The 16,786-nt window shown below is 45.1% G+C and overlaps 2 protein-coding genes across 3 annotated transcripts in view; both read right to left on the bottom strand.

Annotated features, from left to right (window-relative positions):
* Positions 1-1,783: 1,783 nt before the first annotated feature.
* Positions 1,784-7,329, bottom strand: UMPS (uridine monophosphate synthetase). The gene is made up of 6 exons (XM_054636464.2): positions 7,138-7,329; positions 6,777-6,930; positions 4,836-5,504; positions 3,980-4,155; positions 3,354-3,468; positions 1,784-2,525 (listed from the first exon to the last, which is right to left on the bottom strand). The coding sequence occupies exons 1-6, from the start codon at positions 7,285-7,287 to the stop codon at positions 2,344-2,346; spliced, it is 1,446 nt and encodes a 481-aa protein (XP_054492439.2). The 5' UTR covers positions 7,288-7,329; the 3' UTR covers positions 1,784-2,343.
* A 690-nt stretch (positions 7,330-8,019) lies between these two features.
* The window catches only part of LOC129122829 (kalirin-like), a 94,735-nt gene continuing 85,968 nt past the window's right edge, over positions 8,020-16,786 (bottom strand). For both annotated transcript variants that reach the window (XM_077181669.1, XM_054636851.2), the window contains exons 26-27: positions 15,780-15,918; positions 8,020-13,634 (exon numbers count right to left, since the gene is read on the bottom strand). In XM_077181669.1, the coding sequence (XP_077037784.1) occupies positions 13,089-13,634; positions 15,780-15,918 (685 nt within the window). In that variant the 3' untranslated portion in view covers positions 8,020-13,088. The remainder of the gene's footprint in view (positions 13,635-15,779; positions 15,919-16,786) is intronic.

The raw sequence follows: 16,786 nt of genomic DNA, 5'->3' as shown, positions 1-16,786 counted from the left end.
TCAGATTCATATATTATGATGCAAATGAGTTTTGTAAATTGTGACCTAGTTCCCATGTTAGGAACAGTTGGGACCAACAGCAGGGACTGTGTGATGAATGCAAGCAGCAGGAGCAAGCAAGGAAATTAACATTTGTTCTTAATTTGAAATGGATTTTTAATCACTTTCAGGTGCCTCAAAGGAAGTGCACACACTTGTTTACTATAATCATTCTGACAGAAGAATGCATATAGGAGGTAACACGTTTTTGTTTTACTAATTGAAATGTTTGCAGCAGTGGTGTCACACGAAGTGCCAGAACACAGCTCTTTCTGGAGGGCACAAAGGAGGACTGTGAAATGAAGTTTCCCAATTGATCTGTTCCTCAGAACTCGCTTTGCAAAGAAAGTGAGTTGCACATACCCTCTAAAAGTGACTGGATATGAGATCACATTCATCTTTCCAAATCCAGTTGCTATTTTTTAAGCAAGAGGCCTGATAAACTCGCTCTCCAAAGAGCCTGCTCAGGGATTTAGCTCCACGGCTGTCAGCCACATGCTTAAACACGATTCAGCAGGGTTAGTGGAAAATACTGAACTCATGAAATTCTGCTTGTGCTGTAACAGTGAGCCCACAACAACGCACTGTGCTGAGCTTCAGCCTGAGGCAGCTTTCTGGTAAACCATTGTTTTACATGAGCTTTAGAATACTGCTTCAAATGTTCGAATGGCATTTAAATGTTTTAAATACACCCAACAGCAAGGGTGTAACTTGTTAAAAACCAGACAGATTTTCATTCTGAGGATTATCTAGAGTTGGAAATTATTGGAAGCTGTAAAAACGGCAGCGTCAACGCTCCCCAAAAATAGAGTTTCAGCTCCCTCTGGTGGAAAAGGTCATTTTCTGCAAAAAGGTTTAAGTGAGAAAGTCTTGCTCTGCTACAGGCCTCAAGGCTATGAGATACAGAGACAGCAAACAAAATCTTCTGTTCGTTTTGAAGGACTGGAACTTCTTAGAAGTTGATGTGAAATATCCCATCCCACTGACTGCTGCAGGGTGTCTGAATCAGATACCTCATAATCAACAAGTTCCATCTTCCACAGGCTGGAATTCTCCAGGTGTGAATTATGATACTTAATCCTGCAGAAGCAACTGGTAGCCCCAAGGAAAATAACACACACATCGTTCTAACATTCCCTCCACAACATCTTAAGCCCCACAAGCAGCTGAATCATGAAAGAGCACTTAGTCACTAAAACAGGAGGCATAAAGCAAAGCTCTCAGATCCCTACCTGTGTCCCTTGGTCTTAGACGTCCTGCATAAGTTAAACCAATCCAAAAAAGCCTCCTCCAATCTCCCGTTTTCACAGACCTGGTGAAGAGCCCAGCACTAATGGAAAAAACCTCACTAAATACAGTTGTTCCCAGTCTAGATGCAAGTGTATTAACAAAAGGACCCAGCTTTCTGTGTGGTCTGAAACAGCAACAGTCCAGAACTGCATCACCACTGGTTTCTGACTTCTTGCTCAAGAAAATTTTCATTGCTATTTGCACCACATACATGCTAGGTACACTTTAATCAAAACTAATCATGCAAGGTATTTCTATTTCTTCTTATTTACCATGTACAGTGGAAAGTAAAGCCTGCAAGTATTCCACCTATTGTAACAAGAAGTCTAATAAAGTATATTTTTATTTCATTTAATCAACAGCTGCAGTGTAATTAAGCACACAACTAACTGCTCTGACAAATTCTGTAAACAGAATCATGAGCAACTCCTGCAGTCAGAAACACAAACACAAACCAGGATGACTTTTTATTATACTTCTGCCACTGAACAAAGACATATAGAGCCAGTGAAAATGAAAATGGTAGCAAAAAAGTATTTATTAAACACCACATAATTCAATTTCAGTGTGGCATTAAAACCTGCACTTGCTCCTTGGAAACAGGAGAGCTGAATAAAACAGTGAAGGTGGGGCAGCACATCAAATGTGCAGATGCAGTTTATTAAGAACATAACAAAATACCATTTCCACAGCCAGAAAGAAGTTGTGGTGGGGAAAAGAGACGAAGGCAACAACAGCCAAAAAAATACCCTTGGAGTGTTTTGTGCTATGTTTTTCAAACAAGAGATCCCACTAAGGCTAAAAATTTGGCATGAAGTTCTGGGTTCTTACATTCAAATATCAAAAAACAACAATGCCAAGTACAATGTGACCTCTGTGTGTGCAATTAAAACAACTTTGTAATAGATTTTTCTCCAAAAGGGCAGTTTTCTACAGGCTGAAGTGTCCACTGGACCCCTGATGAGGGCTGCAGCTCCATCAGCTTTGCTCACTGGCTAGGACAGTGTGTGTTTTTCAATCCTCTGCAGGAGCACCAAGCCTGCTCATGTAGCTCTCCCAGGCTGCCCTCCTGTACTTCTCTGCTTCTTGGACACGGTCTGGGGCTGCCAGGATGCCCCGTCCCACAACAATGATATCTGAGCCTTTTTCACCAATAACCTCCTTGGGGCTCAGGTACTTCTGTCCAAGGTTATCACCTGAAATACAGACACCATTTCTTTTTGTTTGTACAAAACTGTATGTACTAAAAACCTTCAGGGAGGTGCTGGAACACAAAACAGGTCCCCCATCCCAGCTCTCATCCTAACAATCCACAAACAGAACTAGAAATTGCATGGCCAACCAAAAAACATAGGGCAAATTTGACAGCTAGCACCCTCCTTTCTCATGGTTTACCAGTTATTATAGATGGAACAGTTACTCAAAGAAGCACCAATCAGGATTACTAAAATAATCCTCAGCCTTCTTAAAGCAGGCAAAACCCCCAAGCATAAATGTAAAAACTTGTGATTTCAGTTTAGTCTCATAAAAATTAACTATTTCAGAGAAACATATCTCTCCTATCTGCTTCAAAGATAACCTCTTCAGTCAGTACAAGACTTTCCATTCACTGATACTGCATCTATATCAATACCAAGTGTTTCAGCTAGACTTCTTTATTTGTTATATTTTTTTTACTGCTACTACTGAATAGTTTTACATCTGACCTAACACCTATCTGAAGACATTTTACATGTTTTCAGGAATGTGCTTTATGGTATGCACAGACCTCAAAACAGGAAAAAAGGTTGTGTAGCCTGCTCACTGCCTTCCAGAGCTCCCAAGAAAGGGATCAGCATATCCAGAAATATGGGAGATAGCCCTTAGTGGGAAACAGACTCTTCTCCTCCCAGCTGAGAACCAGCATCCAAACCCTCTTCAGAAGCTATGTTTTCATTGGAGACTAGATCATTTCTCTACTTACAAACAGAAGTGATATTTCAGAAATAAAAATAATAATCTAAAAATATTTCAGAAAAAGTTACCTCCGGTTTGCAGCTGCACTCCTGGGGTTAAGTGAAGAAATTCTGGTTTATTACTAACTCTAGATCCACATATGAATCCAAAAACAAAATCTGAGTTGTCTTCAGCCATCTGTACCTGAAAAAGATCAGTGAACAATTAAAAATTATATACTTAAAACTCAGCTGGCCTTACAATCTGTTTCTCATCCACCCTCTGACACTTTAAGCTGTGTGAAGCAGGGGTATGAAACACCTCTTGCTTTTCCAATGTAAAGCCACTCCTCCCCTCTGGCAGAAAAGTGAATATTATGTTTCTTTCTATGTTATAAATAATACTGCAAATGGATTCAAACTAATTAGAAATGCACTACTTAAAGAAAGAAATGAAATAACTAAGGGGAGAGTGCTAATAGAAAATGCAATATGTACAAGAATTCCCAGCGTGAACTCTGACCACCTCACATCACTGGCCTACAGCTACAACCTTTAAACACCACACAGTCATGTTCCTGAGTCTCCAAGGAAAAAACAAACACCTGTAATAGTTAGAGCTGGAGGGACTTTTGGAAGTGCAAATATTAGAAACACATAAAACCTCCCTGTGACACTTTGAAAGCTTTTAACCCGACACAAGACTGCCCACTTACTGCAGCTTTTGTGTATTCACCCGTTGCAAGGGACCCCTGGGAACTCATCTCTGCCACCAGGAGACAGCCTCGCTGGAGAGGGAGACCCACTTCCTTCAGGCCTTTCACAACTCCAGCGCCTGGAACCGCGTGGGCATTGACGATGTCTGCCCAGGAGGCGATCCTGAACACGCCACCTGAGAACAGGGCAGGAAGGCAGGCAAAGAGTCGTCAGAAATGAGGTAAACAGGGAGACAAGTTAGACAGAAACAGCTGCACACCTTATCACTGACATATTTAAAAGACAGTTTTACTGCTGAAGCTTGAGTGTTCCAAGTTCAGTCTCATCAGACAGTTCTGACAGCTGCCTAACCACCAAGCGTAATCTCAGTTTACCTTTCACAAACACTTGGTAGTGTCTCACCTTTAATATTTACTGAGACATTTATGGTAGCCCAGAAATCTGCTGTCACAGGTGCTTTTCTTCCCTGATAGCATGCAGACCATAAGGGGCATAAGGATCAGGAAAAGAGAGCAGCAGTTCTACAGCTGCAGATGGAGTATCAAAAGAAAGCCATGCTGGGCACACAAGCAGTACAGTAACAGCAGGCAGTGGTTTCTCATGGCACACAACTCAGAAGTACTTACTGAGCACAGCCACAGATTCATAAAAAAGTTGAGGTTGGAAGGGACCTGAGGAGGTCATGCCCTCTCAGCAGGGTTAACTTCAATGCTAGGTCAGATAGCTCAGGGTCTTATCCCCTTGAGTATTTCCAAAGGCCGGAGATTCCACACTCTCTCCTGGCAACCTGTGCCAGTACTGCAGTTACTCACACCAGAGGCAAAGTTATAGTAAATCCAGCTTGATGATAATCACCTTCATATTGGTGTTTCACTGTGTTTCCAATATCTGCAAATTTCCTGTCTTCAAAAATCAAGAATTCATGTTGATCTGCGAGCGTTCTCAACTCCTTTACTACCTCCTGGGTGAAATCATTCAGGATGTCTACATGAGTCTTCAGGATGCAGATGCTGGGGCCCAGGGTGGCAGCTAGCTGCAGCAGCTCCTTGGGGCTGGTGACATCAGCAGAAAGGCACAAGTTTGTTTGCTTCTTTTCCATGAGCCTGAGAAGCCTGGCTGCAATAGGATGCACCCCTGGCAGCTGGGCACGAGCGCTGAAGCTCAGCTCCTTGCAGAGCCTCTTCACAGGAGCAGCACCATTCTGAGCCACTGCCTCAAACACATTTCCCTCTATGAATTTCTTCACCTTTTCAACCACCTCAGCAGCCACTTCTCCCTGCTGCTGGAGAATCTCCAGCACCCCAGACAAGGTGCACACAGAGTGCAGGCGAATTCCGTGTTCCTCCAGCCTGGCCTTCCCACCCTGCTCCCTGTCCAACAGCACTATGGCATCTGTGACTTTTAATCCTTCTTTCTGAAGAGCTTCTGCAGTTTCCAGTACACTGGATCCACTTGTTACCACATCCTCAATGATCAGGCATGTCTCTCCTGGATTAATGGTGCCTTCTACCATCCGCTTAGTACCTGAAAAATAAAAAGCAAACACTCCACCAAATTAAGAAAGGTCAGACGACCCAAAAAAACCTTAACAGAATCAAAACTTATCACAGCTCACTCACTGATCTGTAATTCAGTTCATAAAGACTGTTACTTCTCCAAGCTGATAAAATACTACTTTTATGTTTCCAGAAGTTATATTCCATAACAAAACTGATACACTGTTAACAGCACAAATTCAAATGTTTCAATAAGATGACTTCAGAAGTTTAGTACTGTCATGACTTGAATGCTCAGACTTACAAAATTATTCTCTTGTTATTTAAAACATCTTTAAGACAGCCAAGTTATTGGCACTCTTCAGCATGTCCCGTTTTCCACAGGCAGCACTGTTTGATATGCCTGTTGGAACAATTAGAAGCGGTAAAGCCTCAAGTGCCTTTGTCCTAACTAACAACAGGCACACATCCATGAAAGGCCTCCTGGGGGCAGCGACAAAGGGATGCCTGGCTTTCCCAGGAGCAGTTAATCGCTGTCACAACTGGCTTGTGCTTCACAAGAAGGAACAGCAAATGCTTCCACGGCTGTCCCACTGCCTGACACAGGAGCAGCTTTTAGTTTTGACAAGTGCACTTTCTAATTACACACTGTTGGAAGAGGATGTGTAGAAATCCAGTTATATGGCAGGTTAATGCTTCAGTCTGCTCTCCCACATCCTTTGTCACAATCAAAGAAATGGTTGAGGAAAGAAGGATCTGCTGCTCACCTGGCTCACTGATTACAGGACCACAGCATAAGGAAAGAAAAAGGGGTTTGAGAGATAAATGAAGAAGAGACTAGAAAGGTTCCTTTTGGTGTCAATATGCAAAATGCTCTGTTTGAGAGCGAAATGTGGCTCTTGTCTCAGCATGCTGGAGAATCCGAGTTATAAATCCTCATTTCTGGATGAGGCCACTAACCCAGAACCATAGCAAGGGTAACAATGGAAAAAAAAAAGGACATTGCTAAAGAAAGAAACAAACTCTACAAACAAAACCAAAGAATCAGAAAACACCCTTCAAGAGTCTCCAAATCTCCTACAGCAGGACTAAAGCTGCAGGCTAAAGAGCAACCAGCTGGGAGAGGCTGATCAGGCAGGAACGCTGTAGGAGGTTTGCTTTAGCGCGGAAAGGGCTTCGTAGATTGCAATGGTAACCTTAAATTGGAAGGGAGATGTTGTGCCTTACAAAAGAACCACAAATTATATTAAGTCATTTCCCAAATAAGGTAAATTGCAAACTCTTGATTTGAAGGCTTTACCGTAGTCTTTTCCCTCCTTCCTCCGTATGAGCATGGGCACTTGATTTTCCGAGCAGATGATGGTGGCGAGCGGCAGCGCCGTGTACGGAACGCCGCACACACAGTCGTACTGCAGCCCCGCATCCTGGGCTGCCTGGAAAAGAAGTCCTGCAACCTGGAAAGGAAAACCAAACGCTTTTTAAGAGCCAGGCCGGAGCGAACGTGACTAAATCAGTGAACACCCCTCTGCTGACACGACCCGAGAGCCGACCCTGCGGGAGCCGCGGCAGCGCCGCCGTCCCCGCTGCCCCCGGGCCGTGAGGGAGCCGCCACCCCGAGCACACGCGGGGCCCGGGCGGGTCCGGGGCTCCCCGGGCCGCACCTGCCGGAGGAGCCGCGGGTGGGACACGAGGCCGCGCAGGTCGATGTACACGGGCGAGGAGCGGCCGCTCTTCAGCACGAAGTGCCCGAAGCGCAGCGCGCCCGCCCCGCTCAGCGCCGCCGCCACGGCCCCCACGGGCCCCGCCGCCATCGTCGGGCCCGGCGCACGGAGATGATGCGGAGCGGGAGGGGCGCGGGGCGGGCACACGTGTGACACACGGGAGGCGGTCGGTGTGGCCGTCCCGCATCCCCTCCCTGCGGCGGGAACCCCAGCAGCGCCATCCCGGGGTGCCTGTGCCCGTCCCGCATCCCCTCCCTGCGGCGGGAACCCCAGCAGCGCCATCCCGGGGTGCCTGTGCCCGTCCCGCATCCCCTCCCTGAGGCGGCAGCCCCTGCGCCATCCCGGGGTCCCTGTGCCCGTCCCGCATCCCCTCCCTGAGGCGGCAGCCCCTGCGCCATCCCGGGGTCCTTGTGCCCGTCCCGCATCCCCTCCCTGAGGCGGCAGCCCCTGCGCCATCCCGGGGTCCTTGTGCCCGTCCCGCATCCCCTCCCTGAGGCGGCAGCCCCTGCGCCATCCCGGCCCTGCTCCCTGAGGCCCGCGGTCCCCTCCACGATTCCCCGTTCTCTCGTCACCCCATTCTCCGGGAAGCAGAAGCCGCCGGTGCAGAGGGTTTGGTGTGACCCGAGGGTTTCTCGCCGTGCCGGCTCCCCGGGTGGTTCCCAAAGGCCGCTCGGTGGATGCAGCCAGGGTGGCAATCCCGCGGGCTGGGTCCCTGAGAGATCCCCCCGAAAACATGGGCTGAATAAAGCCCTCAGCCTGCCCCGAGTCTGCAAGGCCTCACTCAGAAAGATGCCACATGAGTGAAATAAGACTGACCCGGTCTTCTCTGAATAATTTTATTTAATCAAAAAAGCCCAGAAATGGAGTCTTGAGTATACTCTATTTATGGGAATGCAAGGACAGGAGATGTACAGGTTGAAGCTACATCTGTAGATGATCATATATACTGCAGAATAGTAACAACAACATGGGACAGCAAGTAGTCACCTCACAACAGTACACATGAGTGGTTAGACTTACAAAGGAAATATTTACAAACCTGCCTTTACAAACCAACACTGTGTGCATACAAAATGAATTCTGCAATAAAACTGAAGATACATTTAAGGCAGACCAGCAATACACTGAAATAATTAAGGCTGTGGAATTACTTTGCACCTTGAAAATGCTGAGCTGTTAGCAATACTGTTTCTTTTTTCCTCCTTCAGTGGATTGTTGCTAGGATTGAAAAGCATCAATACGTTCCAACTGTTTGCTCTTATCTTGGTGACTAAGTCTGAGATTGATCTTTTTTTTGCACTTGCTATTGCATTTGCTGTCCAAAAGTTATCAGCAAATTGACCCTAGTGGCAGAGCAGTGTTGAACAGTTTGGTAGAAAGAGAAGTAAAAGCACCAGCATCAGAAGTTGGACATGAAGGTGAAATATGGCTTGAGTAGAGAAGATGTTGGTTTTTCACTAGCTCCATAATAAAGACTACAGTTACAGCAAACATTCAGCATCCTGACGCTATGGAAACACTCAGCACTATACAGATCCCAGCACGAGAGTACATCACTTGATGGCAGTGTGCAGTCAGCCTAGTACAATGGGATTTGACTTTGTTTCCTTGGGAAAGCACCATTTTCTGATGGGACATGAGTGAATGACCTCAAAAATAAACCCAAGCCCTGTGTTAGAAGAGAATCCACCTCTGCTGGGAAAGGAACAAGAACAAAAAAAGGTGGTGAGCCCCTGTGCATGTAAATTTTCTGCTAGACCTTTATGTGCACAGAGAAGCCTTTACATCTGTCTCTGAAGTTTATATTATCCTAGGTTACTTGACACAGTCTCCCCTCATGGCAAGGGGATTCAAATAGGGTTATATACAGTCAGGTTATATTGTGTGGTTCTGCATTCAGCCTTTATGCACAGTATCTGTAGCAGAGGCCTAATGGCATTGTCAGAAATGCCAAAGGCCTCCATGAAGCCACAGCCTCAGGGGCAGTTGAGGGCACAGACTTTGTCTCAGCATTAACTTAGAAGTAAAAAGATACATGCTACTGAAAAAACCCAATCCATAGTCTTTCAAAAAGAAAGGGCAGTAAGACTAAATGAAACTTGTTGGCATCACTGAGAAGAGAGAGACATATTATAAATTTTAAACCCTGGATTGCTTTAAAATGCTGAAGTCTTCGGCCCTGGGCTGGCTGTGTGTCACCCCAGTAGTGCCATGCACGGGGGGCTTGGCATCCTGGGGGTGTGTGGGGCCTCCCCCAGGGCAGCCACACCTGATGGGGGCTGGCACTTTACACCAGCCAGCAGAATTCCTGCCCTGGCCTGGCTGCTCCAAGTGGAGCAGAGAGAGAGGTGAGTTAATTGCTCATTGCACATTCATTAAATGAAGCCATCTTAAATAAGGAGCCCCCCATGTCACCACGTCCTCTGGGCTCTGTGTCACCAGCACCATTGCTGTTGCCCTCCTGTCACCCAGCACCTGAGGACACTGTGAGCCACACTTTGATGTCAGAGCAGGGTAAGAGTACTGTGGAGATGTCTGATGGCAGTGGCTGTGTGCACAGTGCCACTCCACACAGAGCTTGTGGTGCACTGCTGTCAGGATTCCTGCTGGTCATCCTGGATAGCTGGAAGCTGCTGGAGAAGCAAAAGGGTGCAGCTACCACCACACTTTCAAGCCATCTTGGGAGCACCCTGAGTGGTACACAGCTGCAGGTGGAAATCTTCCCCTTGGGGTCAGATATTCTCTGGGGAGCTTCACTGAGAAACTGTGTTTGTTACAGACAGTATTTCATGCACCAAAAAAATCCAGTCAGCGGAGAATGCTCCACAGGGGGTTGGCTGTGGGGCTTCTCACTCAGCAGGGGCACTCCAGGCCTACTTACTCAGCTTCTGTAATCTCTTTACAATGCAGTTATAGTTTTCAACAAGAGTTACAGGACCTGTTGTATCTGCAGAGGCACCACAGGTTGGCTGAAAAAGACTTTGAAAGAGCAAAGTCAGGATACTTCTCTGCATTTATCAAATGGCAATATTGCATGTCAGCTTGGTATTATTCAGGCAAAAGCAAGAATGGTTGGTAATCACAAATGTTTTATGGAAGTTTTAACTGGTTCAAGTATTCCTGAATGGGCTGTAAGAAGAATGGTGTCCAGGAAAAGGTTTTCTAACATGAATATGGAAAAAGCAAAACCACAAAAGAAAGTAACCCCAGAACATTCAACATCTTCAGAATTCAGCACCTCCAGCTCTCTCAACAAGGAGTCTTTTTTGAATTTGAGCACCAGTACCTAATCATATATCGTCTCTCTTTCAGCCCTTTGGGTTTTCTTTTCTGTTACTTGATAGCAATGAGAGGCTTAAATATTACCTTAAACAGTCCAGCTTTTTCCCCCTGTGCATTCAAAGGGTCTGCTGTTGTAATTTGACATATGAATGCAGGATGTAGGAAAACAAAATGTTAAATAACTCCAAATTTCATGTGATACACAAGAATTTGTTTGTATTAATGCCAAGCAGAAAGCCTGTGGTTCAAACTGTACCCATGGGCCTAATAAAAACTGTGGGTTTTACAGACCGCACTTCCACAAACATTTTTTTAAGGGCAGCACAATCACAGCACAAAGAGCCAGCTTTGACAAATAGGAAGAATTACAGACAGTCCTGTAGTGAGAAAGTACCTGAGGCTGGTGGTAATTAGAGACCCCCCCTTGACTGCTGTCTGTATTCAGTTGGTAAGAAATTGCATACCTTGCACTGTTGCTCAGGATGAGAGTCTGGTCTTTATCTAAGAGGTGCTGCTGGATTGCTTAGAAAATCAGCTGCTGCTCTAGAGAGGAACTGAGATAGGTTCTAGATGATTTTCAAAAAGCTTAACCTTCTGTGAACACTTGTCTCTTTCAAACCTTTCCACACTCCCTCCCTGTGTTAGATCTCTCACAGAACTGCTGCTGACCCTGCTGAGGTGCCTGGGCTCACTCTTCTGCCCGTGGCTTCCCCATCTCAAGGGCTTTTCTTTGTTGCACACACTCAGTGTTGAGCACTGAGGGTTTTTGCTGGGCCTCTTCTCCACTAACAAAATACTGACCACTCTGGTGTAGTGATAGAGCAAGCACAAAGAGAAGGGCCAGGTCTCCTCCCTGCTGTGAAAGGGAGGTTGGAGGTGGATCAAAAAAGGGCTATCAGAGCCCTGAGAATTTAACAGTACTTACAGGGTATCTCCACCCCCCACTGGCAGAGACAGCACTTGCTCCTGCAGTCTCACAGTGCAGTTACTCAGATGGTAAATGAGATTTGACTCTCTCCCTTGCCAGAGAGTCTGTATGAGCACACGTGGTCAGATCAAGCCCTTTTCCTTAGGAAAACCTTTGGTAACAACTGCCATTTCCCATTACAGATACACAAATGCTACTCAGCACCAAGACAAAGTCCCTACATGCCAGGGGAAAAAATCTCTTTGATTATAACCCCACAAGGCTGTAGAGCTTCGTGGTGTGGCAGTAGGATGGGGAAGCCCCAGATGGTTTCCCCTTCCAGTCCCATTTCTAGAAAGGAAGATTTGGCCAACCTACAAATTGCTGATTTGTCACTGCAGACTCCCTATGTTGGTTATACTTAAGGCTGGCTCCGTCACTGTAACATCAATATGATGATGTTGCAACTTGGCTTGCAAGAGAGAAATGTTTTAATTGTGAATATTATTTTTTTATTACAAATTAGGCTTTGGACATAAAAATATCCTCAAGAATGCTTTGGTTATGAGGTGCTAATGGTGGCTGAGAGATATTTACAAGTTTGGAAATGAAACAAATGACATGCTTTAAACACTGAAAACGATTTTCAAGATGTAAGCACAAGAATGAACTCACCACTCCTACTGCACTCTGAAAGGCTTAGATGGACTTTGGGCCAAGCAATTCTGAAGCTAGAAATGGAGCAGGATCCTTTATATTTATATATATTTATATCTATGATACAATATATGTATACTGAAAACCTGTGATAGAAAAAATTGTCTTCATCACCATCATCATCTAGTTTACAGATACTGCAAAAATTGGACTCTGCCTTTTCTCAATGCACAGGTTTTGCAAAAGATTTCTGTACAATGTGTATAAAATGCTTTTAAAAAACCCACCGTAGTCCCATTGTGCTTACTCAGAACCAGCTGTATGCTCCAGTGAATTCATTGCCTTAATCGTAGCTCTGAAAGGTGCTGCACGTTGACTTAACACAGCAGAAAGCCCAAGGAGGGGCTTCATGGAGGATTTTGGTCTGAGCACTACCACGCAACACGAGTGTTCCCTAAGCCACGCCACCATGGGAGCTGATCCAGCAGTGACTGGAGCCTGATCCTGCATGTCCTATGCAGGCAAAGTCCCCACTGAGATCATGGCAGACCTGGGCAGATGGGGCATGAGAAATCTGACTGATAACCTGGAGCAGGCTTGCAATGATTTCAGCAAAAACTGACCAGTCCAGTTCTACAGTACGTGCTAAGGTCAGCCTGGTCTCACTCTCCCCCACTATCCTACTTCTAGTCTTTTGTACATTTTGAATTCAGTTCAGCAAGATCAAGAGGATTTCTTATAAGGCTGCCTCACAAAGATTAAGGCAACTGCAATTTTGGCTCTCATTCCCAGTTGGTGTTTGCTTCCTGCAGTCCTTTTTTGGCAGTGGATGTGTCCCTCACATGCCCCGAGAGAGGGAGCGTGTCCCTGCTGCTGTCACCCCCTTTGTCTGGGTCCCATTGCCACGTCTGCAGTGATTCCCACCCTGCAGTTGGTGAAATGCAAACGCCGAACACAGGATATGTACAGACGGATCCGCGCGCTCCCGGCGGCGCTCCCGGCACGGGCTCAGGAGCAGCAGCGGAGGATGCCATGGATGGAGGCACTACGTGCCCGGGCTCATCCTGCTCAGCAGGAAGCTCTTGACACTGGGCACCGGGAGCACGTCGTACTGGTGCCTGCGGCGCTCGATGAAGGACGCCAAGCGGGAGGTGTCCAGTGGGATCTTGGAATAGCTGCCATTGTGCGGCTGCAGCCACGGATGCTGTAAACAAGTGGCTGCTGTTGGCCTTCTCCTGAAGTCTTCCTGGAGGATAACGTTGATGAAATCCCTGGCGGCGTGGCTCACATCGGAGAAGTATTCGTGTGGGAAGCTGAAATCCACTCTACACACATTGATGCAAGTCTCCTCTTTGCTTTCATCCAGGAACGGAGAGACACCGCTTAACATGACGTAGGTGAGGACCCCAATGCTCCAGATATCCGTGCTCAGGGAGACAGGAAGGCCTTGGATAACTTCAGGGGCTGCGAATTCCGGGTTTCCAAGGAGGTGGTGGACATGGTAATGACCTGTGATCTGAACTGCATCTTCCAAATCAATGATCTTGACACGAGGCACTGGGATTCTCAAATCTATGAGCAGATTTTCTGGCTGTTGAAAAGACAATGAAATAAACTTAATCATAACTATATTTTGGCAAATAAAATGTGTATGATTCATGTAGGATGTAGGCTTAACAGCTAATCAAAACTTGCATTTAATCAGATGTGCAAGGGAGAGATCAGGAGAGTGAATGATAAGGAACCAGCTCAGCTGCTGTTTGCTCTAAATTCACATCAATGCTGCAGTCACAATGACAAGATCCTCCTTTGCACGAGGGCAACACACTGGGATTTTGCACTTTGTCCCAAATACTTACAGTTTATTTCTCCAAACGAATCTCTACAGATTAAGAGCACTGACAGATTTTTAAATTTTAATAAGATATATATATCTGATCAGTTTATTTAGATTCCATTTGTTCAGCTGACAGCTGGCTAAGTAAGTGTGCATAATTTGCAGCAGAAATGTTCCTCATGAAGTAAGTGTTCAATTTTGCACCCACTACTCTGGGAGGGACTGGAGGTGTGTGCCATTTACTGTTGCTGTCAATTGACATGGAGCTGCCAGTGTTCCCCTAAAAACACCAGGACACAGTCATGCTTTCCAAGACAGAGTAAAATTATTTAATCCCAATTAGTTTTCTCTGTTTTTGCAGCTCTCAGTATTTAAGGTCTCTCAGTGAGAGATACTGAGCATTGCCTATACACACTCTTCTGGGGACTTAACTTGGGTTATCCTTCCTTTGTTGGCTCTGAGATGATTGCTGAATTTACTTCTTGCACCCTTCTAGATGTTTTTTTCTCTCCCTTATCCTCATGCATATTTTACTGCTGCCTCGTGGCATACATATATAGATATAAAAAAAGCAAAGTTATCTACATGGCTGTTCCAGTCTCTTCACTTGCTCTTCTCTTGTGCAGTCTCTATTGACAAAATCAACACATCCTTGAGCAGGATCCTGGGACAATACTAATCCATGGACAGGTCTGCTGTCACTACCAGTGCATCTCCTGCTTCCAACTTAGCAACAGAAGGTGCTTTATTTAGCATCCCTCATTCAGGGGAACTGCAGAGAGGTCACAGAAAATTAGCTTTCTACCTTGTTTCTTTGTTTATGATCATTGCAGTTTCTTACCTCAGTAAAACCTACTTTTTGACAGGTCATATAAATAGAGCAAAAAATACAAACAATTGCATAGAAAGAGACCAAGATGATTTAGCCTTTTGTGTCTAATTCTCATATAAGGTCCTGTACAAATGGAATTTTTTTGTAGGGGTGGAGGCAGCAGAAGAATGAATGTGTCGTTTCATCTGACATGCCTGGGGCTTAGAGAGATGAGAATAAATCTCCCTGAAGCTGGATTGTCCATTAGATAAGAAAGTTAAATTCATTTCTCATTCCCCATTTTTAATTGTCATTTAAGTCTACAAAGTGTTATAGATTATCTGTTATCCCTGGCAACCAGAATCAACGTTGCAGATCACAAAACTTGAAACACTTGATCACAATTTCAATGGCTAATTCTCTGTCATCCAAGGTAACTGGGATGCTGGGGAGGACAGGAGTACAATGATAAATCCAGGATAGTACAGTGCCTCCTGCCATGTGTGCTCACAAAAGCAGGTACAAGCTGTACTGGTCTGAGTGTGACGTTAGAGAATACCCCAATTTCTTCTCCACAGTGCAACCTGTCCTTTGTTCCTCCTCTGAACCATTCCCTGGTGTATTTCCCACCCAGTTCCCCTCTCAGGCTGTCCAGCACAGTGTAGTGTGCTGCTTTCCTTTTCCTTTGCCCCTGCCAGCCTGGCACAAGCCAGCTCTGCCCTGGAAGGTTGGTGGCTGAGTTGGCACAGTGTGAGCCCAAACCATACTCCATAGAATTATCCATAGTTTCCCTTCAGACAGGTGCTAGTGACATCTCACTCTTGTCTCTCTGACATCCTCCTTCCCCATCATTAATTAAGTCCAGAAAGCTCTTGGGGACAAACCAGTGAATCAAAGGAAAAGGTGCATTTCTTGTCTGAAGGCAGAGACCTGGTGCTGCAGGTCAGTAACTCCTTTCTCTGATCAGCAGCTTGTCCATTTAGTGATCATCTCCGTGGGGTATGGGCTGCACCTCCTCCCTGTCTGTACAGCTGGGAACTCTCTGTTCCAGGACACAGAAGAACAGCATCATTCTCATTTGTTCCTACCTTTATGTCCAAGTGAGCCACTCTGCAGTTGTGGAGGTACTGCAAGGCTTCCATTGTGTCTCTTATATAGAAGGCCACCTTCTCCTCCATAAGCTCATCGTGGTTCATCAGATAATCTAAGAGACGGCCGTCATCCATCCTGCAAACAAACCAAACCCTGTGCATGAAACATCACATGGCACCTCTAGGAACAGTTAATATCTGAAAACAAAATTGCAGCACAAAATTTTGTGACCTAAAAAAGGGAGGAAAATAAAATGCAAGATCTGATGAGTATTTAATGATATCTCAAGATACTGCAGGCCATGAAGTGGTAGAATGATTAATCCTCAATTGTTATCTCCAGTCCTTGACAAATTTAGCAACAGTCTTAAAGTAAACTCATTTGCTTAAGGATAGATTCAATTGACAGAGACAGTCCCTTTGGAAGCAGAACTTCTTAATTATTTGGATCCATCTATTTATTTATAGAGCTGGTTACATAATTGCAGAAAAAAATCACTGATATTTTCAGCTGGTAATATTTTCTGTGGGAAAACTAACCCAATAAAAGTTTTTCACCTAGTTTATTTATCTGTACAAACAAACAATGAAATAGCCCAGATATACTTTGTTGGATATATCATAACAAAGCATTTTGGAGTTTGGTTGCTGTTTCTTCTTACGGGACAAGCACGGCTGCTAAACAGGTCTTTTCACCAAAAAGCATTAGAATGAAGGCTTTGATCTAGCTAGTAAACAATTTTACTCAAATGTAAAAAGTGGACAAAACTGCCCAAGTAGGTCTGATGCTTTTCAGTGGCACAAATTACCCAAGCTTCACCCAAGTAGAAAGCAGTTTTATTTGTCCCTCTTAATCTTACTTCCTGTAAAGAAAAGGCAGTGCAAGCTCTGCAGAAAATGGCTATTTCATTTGACATCTGAATCCATAAAATCTCGTTCCTGCTGAACTCAGGGTGATCTTTATGCTTGGCTTTAATAAGATTCCTACCCAAATCTTAAATCCA

The sequence above is a fragment of the Agelaius phoeniceus genome, chromosome 7 (genome assembly GCF_051311805.1).
Source record: "Agelaius phoeniceus isolate bAgePho1 chromosome 7, bAgePho1.hap1, whole genome shotgun sequence".
Classification (NCBI taxonomy): domain Eukaryota; kingdom Metazoa; phylum Chordata; class Aves; order Passeriformes; family Icteridae; genus Agelaius; species Agelaius phoeniceus.
Note: the sequence above shows the minus strand (reverse complement) of the source record. Positions and strands in the feature narration are given on the sequence as shown.